A 17,947-nucleotide genomic window follows, 5' to 3' on the forward strand; every position below is an offset into this window, starting at 1 on the left:
TTTGCATTAGGACAGGGAGACCAGGGGGCAAAGAACCCAAAGAACAAGAACCTGTGAGGGCATGTGATCCAGGTAGATCAGGAAAGAAATACTTGGAGTCCTACATTTTCGTGTATTTCTTCCTAGCCATTTCCCTCTGCGTGTTCTATTTTTTTCAAAAAGAAGGGGGGAAATAATGCGGTTTTGTGCCCTGAGGCATGAATAGCGGCCACACTGAGTGCAGGGCTTGAGCAGGGAGGTCCGGTGTGCTGCGGGCAGCTTTCACACAGAGGCTGCGCATTTCAGGGCGGCCTTCCTTTCTCCCCGCTCTGACTCTCCAGAAGGTGAGCTCACCTCAGCCTGAGGTGTGGAACGGACCCTCTGAGGCCTTGGTAAACCCCCGGGGCTGTGATCCTCGTCAACAGAGGAGGGGTGACAGCCTGGCTCCCTGTTCCTTTGCCATGTTCTGACTCCCAGAAGGTGGCAGCTAGCAGGCCAGTTCTTATGCAAGTGAAATGTTGTGATTTGCTGCGTCAGCCTGAAAAAGACCTTACATTTGGCATTTCTGGAGAGTCAGCCTTTTTCTTCCGCTCTTTGTTCTATTCCCTGTTTTTGTCCTTCTCAGCAAGCTGCAAATATCGTGCGTGCCCTGGAACTTTTTGTGAAACCAGATGTCCTGAGTGGAGAGAACGCCTATATGTGTGCGAAGTAAGTTTCGTTTTGCTCGTGGCAAAAAGATCAAGCTGGCCAGAAAGAAAATATGTCACCTAACCTGACACGGCTGCCCTCCCCTCCCTCCCTCTCGCCCTCAGAGATGACCACTGTCCACATTTCTTTTTTTTGGCCGCGCCTCACGGCTTGCAGGATCTTAGTTACTCGACCAGGGATTGAACCCAGGCCACGGCAGTGAAAGCACCGAGTCCTAACACTGGACCACCAGGGAACTCCCAATCACTGTCCACGTTCTTGAGTGGCGTAGATGTGTCTTAAAACTGAAAACCTTTAAACAACACAGATGGAGGGATAGCCGTGGTTGTCATAGCTGCTGTTTATTATGTGGCACTTACTCCGTGCTGGTCCCTGTTCTGAGGGCCTGGTGTGCACTCACTCGTGAGGCAGGGACTGTTATTACTCCCATTTCACAGGAGGAGAAAACTGAGGCACAGAAGTGGAGTGACTGGACATGGCCGTCTGCTCTGGAGGCCGTCCTGCCTCCTCGAAAAGCCATGTTCTGTGGCTTCTGTTTTTGACTTGAATTGTCCTTGGCATTTTTCCATTTTAGCAGTTGTGACTGACCTCGTCCTCTTTAGGGTTGTGCAGTCTCAGTGTGTGGGTGTGTTACTTTATATCCAGGTCATTTAAAAGCTGTAATCACTAATGAAAGTTTTTCTCACTATGCTTTTCAGGTGGACGATTCTGTGCCTAAAGCCCGCTTTTTATCCCTCTCAGTTCACCGCCTTTGGCTCTGGAAGCTGTTCACTTTTGCTTCTGCCTTCTCCCCCTTCATTTCCTTGTCTTCTGGCTTTGCTTTCGGTGATTTCCTGCCTGCCTGTTTATCTCTTGGCCACATCTGCTCAAATTTGCTTTTCCTGTGTTAGCCCAAAATTACTTTTCCATGCATCTTCTTTAGTCTCCTCGGGAAAGTACTTCGTTTTTGCTTTAGAATCTCCACCTTTTCTCTAGTCCTGGGTGCCCTGCCGTAGCTTTCCTTTCCTTAAGTGGTGTTGATTAGCTTTTAGGGGTGCAGAGGGCACAGTCTCATTAAAGAAGACCCCTTATTTAAAGTGCAGTTCCTGATATTCCGATACTAACCTAGTGTGAGGACAGCAGTGCTCAGAGCACGAGCTGATAGCTCTTCCTCTCCCCTTCCTCGCAGATGCAAGAAGAAGGTTCCGGCCAGCAAGCGGTTCACCATCCACAGGACGTCCAATGTCCTGACACTCTCACTCAAGCGCTTCGCCAACTTCAGTGGGGGGAAGATCACCAAGGTGAGCGCTCACAGTGCCCAGGCTGCTTGGTCAGTGCTTTTTGAAAGATTCCAGGCTCTACTCCAGATTGAGTGGATTCAAATCCCTGGAAGACAGGGCCCAGGAGGCTGCATTTTTGCAAAATCCCTAAATGATCATTATGCAGTCAAGTTCAAGAACATTTTTTTTTTTCCTAGCATCTTCCTGTGCTTGGGGTATTCCTGCTATAGAAGGTCTGGGTGGCCCAAGAATCAGTGTGATGGACACTGTGCTCTGCAGCTTCCATCTCCCATGTCCTGTTTGTCTCTAAAGCAGGTGCAGCTGCATGCTGTGCCTTGTTGTGGAGTGTAATAATTTACTTTTTTGCACAGTGGTGTTTTAATAGAAGATGCCTCGTCTCATAAGGGCCTGGATGGAGATGTGTTCTCGGTTGGTAGAGCCTAGCTGTTTGGTTTGGGGTGAGGCACTTGTCTGAGCTTTCAGTCTTCTCACTGGCAGTGGTAGTGGTTAGGTCAACATTTCCCAAACTGGTGTTCTGCAGAACGGTAGTATGGTACCCTGAAGAAAAGTGTTCTGTGTTCTGTGTTCACCCGAGTTTGGGAAACACCAAGCCCAAGTTAAAATAGTTCTTTTTCATTGCAGACCTTCTCAGAGCCTTTATTAAGCTGTGTCATATTTTGAATCTCCAAGGGGAATTTACTATGAGGAATTTTCTAAACTCAGTTACTGAGGGAGTCACTCATTCCTCCATTCTAACACTTGGGCTTACATTGCACCATGCCATGCGAGGCACTGGGAAATCAGCGGGAGATAATCAGTGCTGAATGAGGTCGTGTTGCTTCTGCCCTGAGGGTCTCACGTTCCGCCATAAAATCTCCTGGAACTAGTTTTCCATTAGGACACAGTTTGAGAAACATTGGTCTGTTTGATGTCAGCCCCATGTCTAGCAAGATTGGACTGGGGCTCCTGAGCCTATTGGGTGTGTTGGCTTTTGAGATTTTGAGATTGTCAATAGACAGGAAAAGATATGTCGGTGAATATCATGACATTCTGTTGATCCAGACAACAGGTACCAACTGTATGAAGCCCAAGAACAGGCAGAAGTAACCACTGGCTGTGGGACTCGGAACAGTGGGTGCTTGAGATGGGGGCACTTACTGGACAGAAGGGGGTTTTCTGGGTCCGTGTCTGTCTCTTGAATGGAGTGTAGGTAACCATCAGTGTACACTGGTCAGAACTCACCAAACTGTACTCCTATTTTCACTCTGTGTAAACCGTACTTCTTTTTTTTTGGCCTCACTGTGTGGCATGGGGGGGGCGGTCTTAGTTCCCAGACCAGGGATTGAACCCGTGTCCCCTGCGGTGGAAGTGTGGAGTGTTATCCACTGGACTGCCAGGGAAGTCACTGTACTTCATTTTTTTAAAAGTCTGTATGTGCACAGGCAGAAATGCAAGTATGTTATATCTGTATCATTCAAAGATCATGTTTGATAGTATTTTCTTATGAAAAATTGTTGATTTCTAAAATAAATTATGGCATGACCTTCGTGCTGAGCCACTCTGTTAAAAGTTTAACCTGCTGTTTCAGTTGGCCATGTGGAGTCAGCACCTGTTTTCCTGAAGCCCTGAGTCCCAGCGCTGTCCCCCTGTGCTCCCCCTGCAGTGTTCCTGCATGGTGGCAGGGAGGAGAATGAACAACTCTTCTCCTTTCACACGTGGGACCCAGGTAGTGAGAGAGCTAATTTGGATGCACGGCCAAGACAGGAGACCATAACCACTTGTCAGGACAATAAAGTAAGAGTTTCTCATAGAAACTCCCACAGAAAGACTGCACTTTTCTGCTGCTTTTTTTTTTTTTTTTTTTTTTTGCGGTACACGGGTCTCTCACTGTTGTGGCCTCTCCCGTTGCGGAGCACGGGCTCTGGACGCGCAGGCCCAGCGGCCATGGCTCACGGGCCCAGCCACTCCGTGGCATGTGGGATCCTCCCGGACCGGGGCACGAACCCGTATCCCCTGCATCGGCAGGCGGACTCTCAACCACTGCGCCACCAGGGAAGCCCTCTGCTTCTTTTTTAATCACTGACTAAGGGAGGCTCCCGCCTCAGCCTTGCTGTGTGCCCATTGCCCCACATTGTTAATGACCAGCTGATGGAGAGGGCAAGGTGACCCTTACTCCCAGTGATGAATTGTAATTGCCTTTCCCTTGGCTTTTCAAACAGGATGTGGGATATCCGGAATTCCTGAACATCCGTCCGTATATGTCCCAGAGTAATGGTGAGCCTGTCATGTACGGGCTGTATGCTGTCCTGGTCCACTCGGGCTATAGCTGCCACGCCGGGCACTATTACTGCTACGTGAAGGTCAGTGGCTCCTGTGTTCGTGTCAGGCTGTCTTAGGTGGTGGTACGCGTGCTACCTCCGGGGGGGCAGGTTTGCACAAGTCCAGATGTGACCTCTGCAGAATGTTTATTCTGTGGAAAGTGGCCGTGTTTTGTGGTTGTGTCTAGGTCCTGTTGTTGTTTCTTCGTGGAGTGCAAAGACGTGTTTTAAACCTGTCCGACTCTTGGCCTTGCGATGAGACACTGGAGGGGGGCTGCTGCCAGTGCCCTGTCCTTAGACCCCTGGAGAAGTCTTGGAAGGCCAGATGTTGGTGGGAGAGGCTGTGCTGAGCAGACCTGCCAAGGAAAGCTCGCATCTTTTGGGGTGCCAGGAAGGAAGGGGGACTCCAGCACCCTTGGGGGCACATTCAAAGTTAGAGAGATACTTGACATTTTATGAAATCATTGCTAGTTAGTTCATCAGCACTGGGATACATGTGGCAGCTAAAAGGTTTTTTCCTTCCCTTGTTAAAAGTAAGGATCGCAGAAGTGTTGATCGTTGTGTTTTGTTTCGTCCACACCCTGCGCTGCTCAGGCAAGCAATGGACAGTGGTACCAGATGAACGACTCCTTTGTCCACTCCAGCAACATCAAGGTGGTTCTGAACCAGCAGGCCTACGTCCTCTTCTACCTGCGGTAATCGGCTCCCCACCCCAACCCCCCAGAGCGCTCGCCTTCACTCTGCTCTCGCCCCAACCGGCCTCCATGGCCTTTCTCTGCATGAAAGTGACTGGAATTCTGCAGGAGGGAAGGTCTAGGAGCAGCTCTCCTCCTGCCAGTCAGGTGTAGTGGAGAGTGGCCACTGGGAAGGACACTTAGATCACATCCACTTGGCTGTTGAGTCAAAGCCAGAGCCTGTGGGAAGGTCAGAGCAGGAGTCCATCTGCCCCACAGTGAGGTGACTTTGAATGTAAATTGGAAGGTTGTCTATTACGTTATTGCCCCAAATTAGATGCGTTCCATCTGGCTATCGGCTGGCGTACAGACCTTCCTCTGTGGGGAAAGTGATCACGGTGGGCAGTGAGGTAGGTTGTCAGAGGGTAGAGGCTAAGTAGTCAAGAGGGTGTAGACCTTTGGAAGGTGCCTCTTCTTGGGACTGATTGTCACCAACCTGGAGGATGAGGATGTGGAGAAGGGAGGTGTTTTGCTGCTCCAGGATGATGGCTTTCTGATAAACTGAGACTCTAATCTCGGAAGAACTGAGTAATTTGCTCTCTGCTTACATTGAGCAGAATCTGAGGCTGCGTAGTAAGTTCTCATGGTTTAAGGGCAAAGTCAGCTTCAGAGAAGCACGTTGGGACAGTCATGGTTCCCTCTGGCTGTTTTTCTGCCTTTGCCTGCCTTTTTTTTTTATTTATCCGTGCAGCGTGGCTTGCGGGATCTCAGTCCCCAGACCAGGGATTGAGCCCGGGCCACTGCAGTGAAAGCCTGGAATCCTAACCACTAGGCCACCAGGGAACTCCCTGCCTGCCCTTTTTTTTTGGAATGGAATTGTAACCTTGACTTCTGTATTCTGATTCCTTCTCACACTCAGTTTCGGTAAAGCCTCTGCAGCTTTAGTAAGACACTCCCTGACTTTGTTCTATTCCTTTGACAGGATTCCAGGCTCTAAGAAGAGTCCTGAGGGCTCCATCTGCAGGACAGCCTCCTCCCTTCCCAGCCACCCCAGGGTGGTTCCAGACCACACCAGGAAGAATATCAGCAATGGGACCACATCCTCATCAGTGACTGGAAAGGTACTTGTTTAAGGGGATCGATGTAGTCATTGCCGTTCTTCGTGCCTGTGCCTCTCAGGGGATCGTGGAGCCCCCAGACCTCTTCATGCTGGGGAGCTCGGCCCGATGGAAGGAGAGTGCAGACAGCAGTCCTGCTGTATTCCACGTTCTTTCTGAAGTGGGTCACGGAGCCAACAGTGGTGAGGAGGAAGAGGGGACAGTGATGAGAAAACCTGACTCAGCAAATCAAGACTTAGAGCAGCTGCCACGCAGAAGTGCAGTGACAGGTTCCCCGAGCAAACCTCTGGCCTTAAGCATCTGGGAAAAAAATATTTTATCCCCACATTTTAATACTAAAAATGTGAGTAGTTTGTACCAGTGTTAATTTTCTGATTTTGATAATTATACGGTGGTTATGCTAAAAGAACATCCTTTGTTTTTAGGAATACTCGTGGGTGTATATGGAGGTAAAAGGACGTCGTGTCTAAAATTTAACTCATATAGTTAGGAAAATATATATGCACATATATACACACATATATATACAGGAGAGAGAGCAGGAAAGCTAATGTGGTAACGCGTTAACAATTAAGGAATACCCTTGAAGTTATTTTTATATGTATTTGAAATTTTGTACTAAAAAAAGTTAAGAACTCAGTTTTATTAACAAGATAATAGCAGTTTCCTTATAACGTAATTCATAATTCAAAAATAGAACGGCCCTCTCTGTTGACTACTTCTGTGATCCTTTCCCTTTAGTCTGAAGATCAAATCCAAACACAGGCTGCCGGGGCCTTCACATGTCTACAGGGGTTTTAGTCATTTACACAAATCTGTTTCCTTTCCAACATTCAAGAAAATAGAAGCTGAAATAGAAGCATTGGAGTTCACGTAGCAGTGACATGCCATGACCTGGTTGCAAAGGTGATGGTCACTGCGGCCAGAGCAGGAAAGCCGGAAGCCTTGAGTGCTGCTCAGAGGAACAGCGACGGGCATGGGGGCGCCTGAGGGCGAGCACGGCCCCCCCCGCCCTGCCCCCCACCCCACCCCACCCCACCCCCTGGTCAGGCCACCGCAAGGCCTCTTCACTGACCCTGCGTGTTTTCATCATGAAAATAACTTTCCAAATACACTGCAGTTGCACAAAAGTTATTTTACTCTAAGCAACATTGTATAAGTTCTTAAATGCTCAACAAGTGCACAGGTTTTGCAGCACAGTGGGAAGATGTATTCCTTTTAGGAAGAATGCTAATAAAGAAATAATGACCTAAGTGACTTAAAGTCACTCTGTTGCCTGTGCAGAGGATATGGATGTTTAAGTGATTCAAAGTAGTATCAAATTAGCAAGTATTTTGGGAAAAAATTGTTGCCGGCTCAAGAGTACAGTAAATGCAGTGTGGCAGTATGCATCCTAATTGATGAAAATATTAACAGCCTCATAATTGCATTTCTAAAAAATTAGCGTGGAGTACTAAGTACAGAAGAAGATTCAGTCTTTTGACCATTCCTTCAGCACATAGTCTCTAAGACCCTGACCTGGTTGGGGGTGGAGGTGGCGTGTCATGGTAAACAGCACCGAAGCAGGCCTCGGGGCGCATTTCGGTGAGTGAGTGGCATAGACCCAGTTGTGATGGTGCTGTGGAGAAGGATGGGGCAATTAGCACCTTAGTGGTCATGTCAGGGAGACCTGGAGCCAGTCTAGTTTATAAACTCTTCATGCAATGAGATGGTCGCTAGTCAAACAATAAAGACCTTTGTTGATGGGCCAGAGTATGAAGGTGATAATGGCATATGGTGATACTGAGATGCTCCTGTGCACCTGTGTCAGAAGAAAAGACCAAAGGGAGAAGACACTAGCCTATTAATGGAGGGTTATGTTTAGGTGATGGGACTTGGTAAATTTTTTCCCTTTATATTTTTTTGTATTTCTCAAATCTTGATGAAAATGTACTGCTTTCGTAGTAAAGATAATTATAAAGAGGCACACCCATACGTGCACAACTCCAAAGATGCTGAAAAGAAGTAACGGTATCTGTATCGTGTGTCCGTGTAAATAATTTGTCTAGAGTTGCCCCTCAGAGCCCCTGCCTGCTGCCCCCTTGTGGGGGCCCCGCCAGCCGGCTGTGCTCCCTCCGGCTTTGACCGCCTCCTCTGCTTTGCTCCCCTTTAGAGACCAGACCCTGTGACAATGAAGAAGCCTCAGACCCCTGAAGAGCTCGGGGTGCCCGTTGCCAGGAATGGCCCTGTGTCGGGCCTGAAGTCTCAGAATGGATACACTCCTCCCAAGCCACCCCTGGGGTCCCCTTCCCCCAAACTCTGCAAAACGCCTACCCACGTGCCGACTGTTCTGGATGAGCCTGGAAAGAAAGTCAAGAAACCAGCCCCCCTGCAGCACTTCTCCCCACCGCTCAAAACCTCCCCGGGGCCCCCCGGCACCGGCGAGCCAGGCGGCAGCAGGTGTGAGGGCCGCAGGCCCAGCTCCTGGGACGGCAGGGCCACCCTCTCTACCTCACCTCGGCCCCCGGCCGCCAGGACCGCCAACGGGCTTGGGCCCAAGGTGGGTGATGAGGGCCCAGCCGCCGAGAGGAGGGGCTCCAGCCCTGAGCACCCTGCTGGTGGTGGCCCCGCCAGGCCCCCCCCAGCCCCCCAGAGTGGAGCCACCCCTCTTGACGATTCTCAGGGAACCCACTCTGCCGGCCCTGCCAAGGTGCTGCCGGCCCGAGAGGACGCGGAGCTGGTGAAGGCCAAGTGCCCCGACCTAAGCAGCGCCTCCCCCGAGCCCGCCAACACCATGTCTCCTCCGCCGGCCAAAAAGCTGGCCCTTTCTGCCAGGAAGGTGGGTGTGTGGGAGGGTGTCGGTCGGGGTTGGGGAGCCGGTTCGATTGTAGTTTGGGGGGTGGGGCGGCAGCACGGGGGCATTTGGCCGCCCGAGGAGCTGAGATGTTGGGCGTCCCTAGGTGGCGGAGGGCTGTCCAGGCGCGGGCAGGTTGTGGCATCTCTGTCATTGGATGAGGCCAGTGGCCGATAGAGGGTCAGGGCCACACAGCCGTCCTCTGTCTCCATCTGTGGACAGATGTCCTCAGGGAGCCTCAGGGAACGGGCTCCGGCAGGGAGCTCTGAGCACGGGGACGCACGGGACACGGGCTGACTGGCACCTCTTGTGCACCTCGAAGCTCCGTGACGTAATTGTCGTACTGAGATTTTTGTTTAAACTTCCTTCGTTTTCTCCTTTTTGTTTCTAACCAAAAACACTTCTGATTCTTCTTCTACCATTCTCCCGCCCCTCACGCCCCCTTTTTTGTTCTTCTGTCCTCTCATCCTTCTTTCTGGGCTTTTATTTTTTATTTTATTTTGACTTTATTTTTACTTTCTCTCTTCACTCACGGCAACCTTTTTTAGAGCACCAAGTTTTTATTTATGTCAATAACTGCAGGCCAGCACCCTGCGGAGGGCAACCGGCAATGACCTCCGTCCACCTCCCCTCTCTCCATCCTCCGACCTCACCTCCCCCTGGAAACCCACTCACCCCGTCGTCGCCTCCACCTGGCCTGTCAGTACAATCCGGTAAGCGGGGCAGCCGCTCCTCCCCGTGGGGGCAGCACACAGGTCTGCCCGGTGTCTCATCTGTCCTCCTGCCGAAGGGGCTTCGGCGGGGCAGAGGCAGCTTGGTCTCTCAGGCCCTGGTTTTTTTACTCTGTCTTCATCTTCCGTCGTCTGCCACGTGCTCGTGGTGATGTGTGTGCTGTGAGCTGATCTGCCTATGGCCCCCCAGCCCCGTGACAGGACCCTGAAGTGGAAGGGGTGGGGCATTTGAACAGACCCTGCGTGAGCTCGGGGTCCTGTGCACTGGTTGCGTCTCCCAGCCGTGCTCCCTGGCTTATCTCGGGTGGGGTGGGGTCTGTTACCCTGGCCCTGAGGGCCTCCCGAGTGGGCTCAGGTGCCCCCCGTGTGCTGCGGAGGCTGCTGTGGGAGGCGAGGTTCTTTGGGAGCTTTTCAGGCTCTTGCGGAGATGCCCCTCCAGAGGTTTGGGCTGTCGCCTCCTGGCCCTCTCCGTACAGGGGTGCTCGTGTTCCTTTGTGAGTCCAGGGCCAAAGGCCCAGAATTACCGATAAATGGCTTGTTTGAGGGCTGAGGGGCTATCAAGGCCTTTGGCAGCTGGGGAGGGAGGAAGGAGGGACGGAAGATGGGGCGCGAGGCCATGGGGTGGTTTGGGCGGGCTTGGCGTTGCCGTGGCGCCGATGTGCCCTCCCTGCCCTCCTCGTTCAGGGCCCCGCTGTTCCCTTCGTCCAGCCCCCTTCCCGCTTTCAGTCCTGGCCACGGGGGTTTTGCACATGCTAGGTCCTTAAACGTCCAAGACATTTATTGGGTATTTTTCTTTGTTTCTTTGACATATAGCTTTTTTTTTCTTTTTAATTCCAGAAAACGCAGAGTAGCGTGATGCAGTAGTGCAGTTTGTATGTTGCCATCAGAGCTTGTTGTCTAGTTTAGATGATGTTGAGACAGTCCTGGTTAATTAACAACCCTTGGAGATGGGTTTACTGTCACTCATTCACAGATGAGAAAATTGTGGCCCAGAGTGGAAAGGTGACTTTTCCAAGGTCGCGTAGCTGGCAGGAGGAGATCCAAGAGTCTCACTTGATTTGCTCTAGATCCTGCCCTTTACTTGTCTTGCTGTATCATCTGACTGGAAAGTCTGTTTCCCTGATTTCCCTGAACCCCAAGTTTCAGAGGAAAATCCTTGAAGGGTAATAGTGGAAGATGCGTAGGCTCATAGCTGCCTTTCTTGTAAGACTCACCGCCTGTGCTCAGACACCTGATACTTGCGGAGGCTGGACATTTATTGCTTAGTGGAGGTTTCCTCCCAACACATTTGTATTGAGAATCTGAAACATTAGGGTTTGCAAAAGTACTTTGAACTGCCTGGTGACAAGAAACTAAGAGATATGTAACTATTTTTATTAACTTTGATCTTAAGATTTGAATTTGTTAGCATGTATTTTCTAACATTTGCTGAAATGTACATATATCTGAGGTTTACAGGCGAAAGTCTTTGAAAATCCTGACCTGAGAGGGAAGGGGCCGAGGGAGGGCAGGCAGGGAGAGCTCAGCCTGTCCTCACTACCTGACTGTCCTTACAGGGCTGTGTCACCTGCTCCGAGACCATCCAGCCACCTGAAGCCCCCCCTTGGCCCCCACTCCCCGTCACTGTCCAGCAGCCCCCCGCCTCTCGGGACATCAGACCCACAGAGCCACTCGCCCTCCTCTGCCCCCCTGCCTCAGGTCAACGGGGGCTTCCGGGCCCCCTCACACCAGCTGCCAGAGGCCAGGGAGCCCCCCCAGGGTCTCTGTAAGAAGAGGAAGAAGACCCGTGTGGGAGAGACCCAGGGCCAGGGCTCAGAGACCTGCATGGCTGTGGCGGCCCCTCCAGGGCCTTCCAGGAAGAGGAAGAGGAGGAAGAGGAAGCACACGGGGGACACGGACGCCTCCCCTCTGCAGGCGGGGCGCACGCCAGGGCCGCCCTGGAGCCCCGTGCACAGGAAGGAGGGTCGGGCGGAGCCGCCGGCGGGCAGACTGGAGGAAGAGGGCGGACAGCAGCCGGGGAACGGCTGGCCCGTGGGATGCGTGAGCGACGGCCCCCGCGTGAGCCGCAGGAAGAGGAGGAGGAAGGGAGCTGAGGGCCTTGGCGGAGAAGACGGCCTCCGCCGGGACCACCCACCTCGGCATGGGTGAGAGCAAGGAGCCCTGCACCTCCGCTCACACACAGTCCACTCCTAGTGGGTGCTGTCTGGAAATACAGGCACTGCCCGGCCCTCTGGGACGTGACTGTATCGTCAGGTGTCCCAGGCGGGTGGCGAGTGGAAACAGCGTTCCGGACCTGGCCAGCCCCATAGGTGCTGGGAGGTCACGTGACCTGGGCCGGGCTGCGCTGGGGTCCTGTCGTCCACCTTGTGGGACTTGCCTCGGATTAAAAACACACTTGTGTGCTTTTCTGGACTGTGGCCGTGGGCAGGTCCTGGTCAGATTCGGGTGGAGTCTCCTGGGGCTCTTGTGGAGGGCTGAGACGCATGCACCAAAGTTCACAGGGTATCTGGACCTCAGTTTGCTAGGAGCTGACTGTCAACTCTGACTTCCTAGGAGCTGCTCTTCCTCAGATGTCATCCAGCCAGAGACTGTTGCAGCATCACCAAGGAAAAAGAAAAAGAAAAAAAGGAAGCAGGAGTCACAGCAGGAAGTAGAAGAGAATGAGTCTGAGGGCCAGAGGGGCTCTGTAGTCCCTGGGAGCAGGCCAGGGACAGCTGTGAATGGCCAGGCTCCCGGAAGCCCCACAGGTGTGCACTGGGCCGGGAGGGGACGCCAGGGGAGCAGGGGGTGGGAGCCAGTCTGCCCTGTGCGTCTAGAGGCAGGTGCGGTACATTGGGAGGGGCCTGCTGGAAGACCTCTTACCTCTGCCCTCGTGCCAGCTGTCTGCCCACTTGGACCTCCTCACCTGGCAGATCATTCAGCCCGAACCCCGTAGGAAAAGATGGGGTACCTGTAAACTTTACACGTTCTGTGAGCACAGTGTTTCATCTGGTTCAGGGCTGTTCCCATCTAAACCTTCCCACTGGAATTACTCCTGGGCCGCCCAGCCTGGCATTTTTCTTTGCCACTTGAACTTGCAGCATTGGGTTCAGAAGCTCACCTCCCTCTGCCTCTCTTTGTAGCCGGCCTTCCTGAAGATCGTGTGGCCTTTTGCTGTTGGGGTTCTGTGTGCTGTGGCCGTGCCTGGGCTGAGACCTCCACCAAGCGCCTCGTTCATGTTTCATTTTCTTTTTCCTTAGCGGGCCAGCTCGTTTCACCAGGCTCTCCTGGTGGAGTGAGTCTGTTAAACGAGGGGAGCGAAGGTCCTCAGCGCCTCAGGAAGGGACCCCCAGGTGGCGGATCGTCTGGGGTCTGCTGTTTGTGCTTTGGGGGCACACTGGTTCCCAGGGATGGATTTGTAGTTTATCAAACTCGGGAAAACCAATTCATGAATAAACACGGAATTCCATTAATTACACAGCAAAAGCACTAACTGCTGGGCAGTGAGGAATGGCCACTTCAGGCAGCCCATGTGTCATTGGAGAAAAGCCTGCAGAGACTGGCTGTCATCAGACGGGGTCACTTTGTGAGCACGTCAGCCAAGCGGGAGGTGCAGCCACGCCCCAGGCCTCTCTGCCCAGTGCAGAGCAGGAAGTGCGCGGCGGGCAGGTGCTAGGGCTGCAGGGACGCCCAGCGCCCCGTGTGTTTGCTCACAATCCCAAAATTGGGGCAGATCCTGGGTTGCAGGTGGCTCTGCGTGAGCACCGGGCCCGAGCTGTGCTGAGGAGCGGCTGGAGAGGGGGTGGGGGACAGCTCGGGGGCAGACAGTGGACGCCGTCCTGCTCAGAGCACTGAGCCTGAAGGGCACCAGGTCATTGCCAAATTGGCGGACCAGAGAGATGAGGTCAGGCTTGTGTTGAGGGGGGTGAGTCTATTCTGACAGTTCTGGGTGGTTAGGGGGACTGGGCAGAGGCCAGGAGCAGCTCAGACGTCGTTTCCAGAGCCCTGATAAGGGGCGGCCAGTGCTGTCTGTGCAGATGTCCTTGCTGGCCAGGCTCTCCGGGGCAGGGAGGTGGGAGCTGCCCTGCGAAGCTGCGGTGGTGCTGGTGGCGGCGGCACCTCCTCCAGTTCGCGCTGCTCCGGGTTTCTGCCCCTTCCCTGCAGGTGAGGAGCCTCTGTCCGGAACTCCTCTCCCTTCCTCCCTCAGACCCAGGGCTCACTGCTGCCTGTAGGTTTTTTGTTTTGTTTTCGGTGTTCAGGTTTTCATCTTTTGCAGAGTTGCTTTGGACCAATAACCTCTTCTCTTGAGAAAGAATAATCGTTAACTCCCTTGTCACAGGCAGGCAGGCAGGCAGGCAGGAAGAGCTTGCTTTTACACATTCTTTAAAGAATTTGTCATTAGTAAGTTCTGCGATTCTGTTGTAAATAAAAGGTGTTATGAGCGTTTCCTCGGTGGTTTATTTTTAATGTATGTACATGTTATTCTGATTGCAGGGCTGGGACAGGCTCCTCTTGTATCCTGGGACAGAGAGAGAGAATCTGATGTGGTCCAGGAATTGCTCCAATATTCATCTGATAAAGCTTACGGGAGAAGAGGTACTGGTTTTGAGCCTAGACTTCTGTCTTCTGCAGTTGGCTTAGGAGGAGGTAGAGGGGCCTGAAAAAGACCTCCTATGTTGAGCCTTGTGCATAGGAATTGCTTGGCTCTGAAGATGGGAAGAGGAATGTACATGTCTGTTGTACCCTTTCTGACCCCACTGTCATTGCATGCAGATCAAGAACCCTGCAGGCGGGTTTTGTCTGCGGTGGGGATCCAGAGCAGCTTCCTGCTGGGCTCTGGGAGCCGGGGAGAGGGCGGAGTGTGCGCGTTTGGGCAGGGCAGGGCAGGGCAGGGCAGGGCAGGCCAGCCAGGGAGAGCGTTAGAATCCCAGAGTCGGGGAAGGCAACAGACCGAAAAACTCATCCAGCACTCACGCTGTAAGTTTTTATTTAGAACATTATTTTTCTAATTCGGACTCGGAGAAAGAACGCAAGATCTTTGTTTCTCAAATGAGGGCATGGGCTTAAAAAGAACTAAATATTCGGGGTTAACAGTGTTTGCCTTTAAGTGACAGGATCACTGACTGGCCTACACACCGGAGACCACTCTGTTCCCCCCCTTTCCCTTCTCTGTGTATCCATTTTCACCAAAAGGTGGCACTCAAAACTTTTTGAATAATTAGGAGTAGACCAGCCTAGTTTGTAAACTTCACCCTTGAAGTAAATGCACAGGGCAGCCGGGACCCACGCAGGTCGCAATGCCAGTGTCTGTCTTGCAGTTTTGACGTGGGACGGTGAGGTGTCAGCTGTCAGTCAGGATGCCATCCAGGACAGCAGGCTGGCCCGCATGGCCACAGTCATTGACGACTGGGACGAAGAGTTCGACCGAGGGAAGGTATGACGCGTGGTGGCGCCTGGCGGGGATGGAGCGCCGCGGAGTAGCTCGGCTCGGAGGGCGCTGGGGAGGCCTTGGATTTTCAGGGCTGTTTGAAGGGGCAGCAGCATCGCAGAGTGGCCGAGGGCGAGACTGGAGCCGCGCTGCCCGGGTTCAGGAGGCCTGTGTCCTCCAGTTGCTCCTGCTCCTCCGTCAGTGAGGTGGGGGTCGTGGGGACATCTTTCGTGGGTCACTGGAGAGTCAATCTGTTAGTTTAGGTCGCACGTTGAGACTCGTGCTGGCACGTAGTAAGCACTTGGAAAGGAGCCGCCGGGACCTGGGGGAGCCCTTTTTGGGAATTGTGACACTGTGATTCTTGTCATAGGAAAAGAAATGGAAAAAATTCAAGAGAGAGAAGAAAAGAAACTTCAACGCCTTCCAGAAACTTCAGAGTAGACGGAACTTTTGGTCTGTGACTCATCCAGCTAAGGCTTCCAGTCTCAGCTATCGCCGCTGAATTTGCAGCTGTCAAGATGGGTCAGTTTGTTGGTGTGTGTGTGTGTAGTCGTGCATGGGCTGTGGTGTGTACGGTGTGGAGTGTGGTGTGCACACACCGGTCACTCGCAGATTGAGGACCAGGCTGTTTCCAGGCTCCATCTCGTGTCGGTGGCGTTGCCTGTGTTGGACGCGCTCTCCAGGGGTGGTGGTGGGACTCCTGGGGTCTCGTTTCTCTCCCTCAAGAATGATGTTCTTTGCCCCACAGCCTCCAGAGACGCGGTCCCTTCCTGGGGACCGTCTATCTGGACTGAAGAGCCACTTGCCGAGGACTTGCTGGCTCTGTCGGCTCCAGGCCTGCCATGGGGGACGGCCCGCAGAGGCCCCGGGCTTCTGTGGATCAGGACCTCTGGTGACACAACACGCACTGTGACAGACACGGGGACTCTTAGAGCGGGGGGGCAGCACAGCAACCGGGACCCGGGATGGGGCTGAGTGCCCTGTGATGCTGTCCTGGGGCTGCGGGGGACAGCGGGGAACAGCGGGGAGGACGGTGGCTGCGCCTTCCCAGTGTGACCTCGAGCTCCAGAGATGACAGCCTGCAGCCAGTTGCTCTTCTCGACGGGCCCTCCATCCCCCACTCCTGGCGGCTGGCGCTGCCAGCTCATCGTGCGCCTCCCGCTTCCTCAGGTGGGGGCTCTGTATGCCTTACCTGTCCAGCCTCAGAGAGTCGGTGCCCCGGGCCGGCCCCACGCCGCTGCCTCTTCCCTTCTGTGGAATTGCGGGGCGGGCAGCCCTGCCAGTGCATCTCTCTCTTACAAGAAACTCCAGAGCCTCTCCGGAGAGCAGGTAGCTGTAGTGGGGCAGGTTGGGGGCCGAAAAGATGTGCCGACACATCTGCTCCTCAGGCTGCTACTTGTTCCGAGGTGGCTTTGCTGGACCCTCCCTTGCAGCTGCAGTAACCGGGGGTCCTTACTGAGGTGGTGGTCTTGGGGTAGATTCTCCGTTTATTTTACTACTTGATATAAAACATTTATTTTTGACCAGGCCTGTGGCTTCCATCAGCAATATGTTTCCTCTCCCTAATATGCAAATACTGGCTTCATTTGCTCAATTTTGTGAGTGCTTTTTGAATTTAGATGATTGTATTACTCGAGAAGATCACGATCACTTTTTTATCTTGTTCAAGCTGTGCCTGCGAACTTATAATTTAATAAATATGGGAAATCCTCAGTGAGGTGATACTGTCCAGAGAAAGGACGCATGTCCCAGGGGTAGAAGGTATGGAAGTACATCTGAAGATTATCCCTCAGCGCATGTCCACGCTTCCTCTCCTCTCGGTATCACTTCGTGTGGGAGTGGACCAATGCCTGGTCCTGTCCTTCGAGTGGTCTCCTCGGCCTGAGGCCCAATGCACTTGTCTGGCCCCCACTTTCTTCTTCACGGAGCCTTGCCCTTTGCTGCTTGTTCTGGGGCCTGGGGGATCCTGGTGGTATCGAAAAAGTGTTACATTTTTTATACGGGGAGCTATGTTAATTTTTTCATGTGGGTCGTTCTTTATGTTTTTTTCTTCCTGTTTTTGTATTTCTCTTTAAAAAGTTGGGGAGAATAATACCAGTGTCCTGCGCTGGGGCTGCTCTGGTCCCAGCAGATGGGAACCGGACTCTGCCTGGACTGGCCCGGGAGCCTTTTTGTCTTTTTCAGAGGACTGATTCCTGCATGTCAACCACACCTTGCTCAAAGCTGAGGGGCCCACCCCAGTGCCCTGTGGCTCTGTCATTTGTCATCTCAGGAGGGAAGGCAGGTGCCTCCGTGGGCAGGGTTTTTTTCTCTCTTGAGATGTTGACATCCATTCCTGCGTGAACTATTTCCCCGACCATATTTTTATCATGTTCTGTAGCTGAAAGAAGAAAAATTCAGTTGTTTGTTAGCACAGAATTGATCTCCTTTCTCTCTCTCCCTCTTCTCCAAACAAGTCTCTTCCTTTCTCCACTATATAATTATAAAGGCTTTTCCTGAGGAGAACGTACCCTTTTTCTTCTGGGCAGGGATGAGCACTGGCCTGACCCTGCAGCATTTAAATATCACTGTTAAGTAGACAAGTCCTCCCATCCCACGGAGGATCATCGGCCAAACTGGGAGGGAAAGGATAGGCCCAGAAAACGAGTCCAGATCCTAGGTGTACGTGTATAAAGAACTAAAGCTTCTTAGACTTCGTTGACTTAGAACATGGGTCTAATTTAACTTCATGTTTGGGGGGTCACCCCTCCCAGTGGTCCTGGGTCCTCTCACTCCCTGACCCTTGGCTGGGGCCCTGCTCACACCTTGGCCCCGTGTGCGCGTCGAGCCCACGGCACGTGACCTGCACCTCCGCTCCAGGGGCTGAGGGGCCCCAGATGTTGTCAAGATCTCGGTGCAATAAAACAAGGAGTTTTTGTGA

General features: G+C 52.8%; 1 protein-coding gene across 3 annotated transcripts in view; it reads left to right on the top strand.

The window, feature by feature from the left end:
- USP36 (ubiquitin specific peptidase 36) overlaps positions 1-17,947 on the top strand; it is a 37,600-nt gene extending 19,653 nt beyond the window's left edge. For all 3 annotated transcript variants that reach the window (XM_060081131.1, XM_060081130.1, XM_060081132.1), the window contains exons 9-21: positions 605-687; positions 1,856-1,967; positions 4,166-4,306; positions 4,859-4,959; positions 5,921-6,059; positions 8,209-8,874; positions 9,472-9,602; positions 11,177-11,764; positions 12,174-12,367; positions 14,094-14,195; positions 14,918-15,033; positions 15,398-15,549; positions 15,776-17,947. In XM_060081131.1, the coding sequence (XP_059937114.1) occupies positions 605-687; positions 1,856-1,967; positions 4,166-4,306; positions 4,859-4,959; positions 5,921-6,059; positions 8,209-8,874; positions 9,472-9,602; positions 11,177-11,764; positions 12,174-12,367; positions 14,094-14,195; positions 14,918-15,033; positions 15,398-15,529 (2,505 nt within the window). In that variant the 3' untranslated portion in view covers positions 15,530-15,549; positions 15,776-17,947. The remainder of the gene's footprint in view (positions 1-604; positions 688-1,855; positions 1,968-4,165; positions 4,307-4,858; positions 4,960-5,920; positions 6,060-8,208; positions 8,875-9,471; positions 9,603-11,176; positions 11,765-12,173; positions 12,368-14,093; positions 14,196-14,917; positions 15,034-15,397; positions 15,550-15,775) is intronic.

The sequence above is a fragment of the Mesoplodon densirostris genome, chromosome 18 (genome assembly GCF_025265405.1).
Source record: "Mesoplodon densirostris isolate mMesDen1 chromosome 18, mMesDen1 primary haplotype, whole genome shotgun sequence".
Lineage (NCBI taxonomy): Eukaryota > Metazoa > Chordata > Mammalia > Artiodactyla > Ziphiidae > Mesoplodon > Mesoplodon densirostris.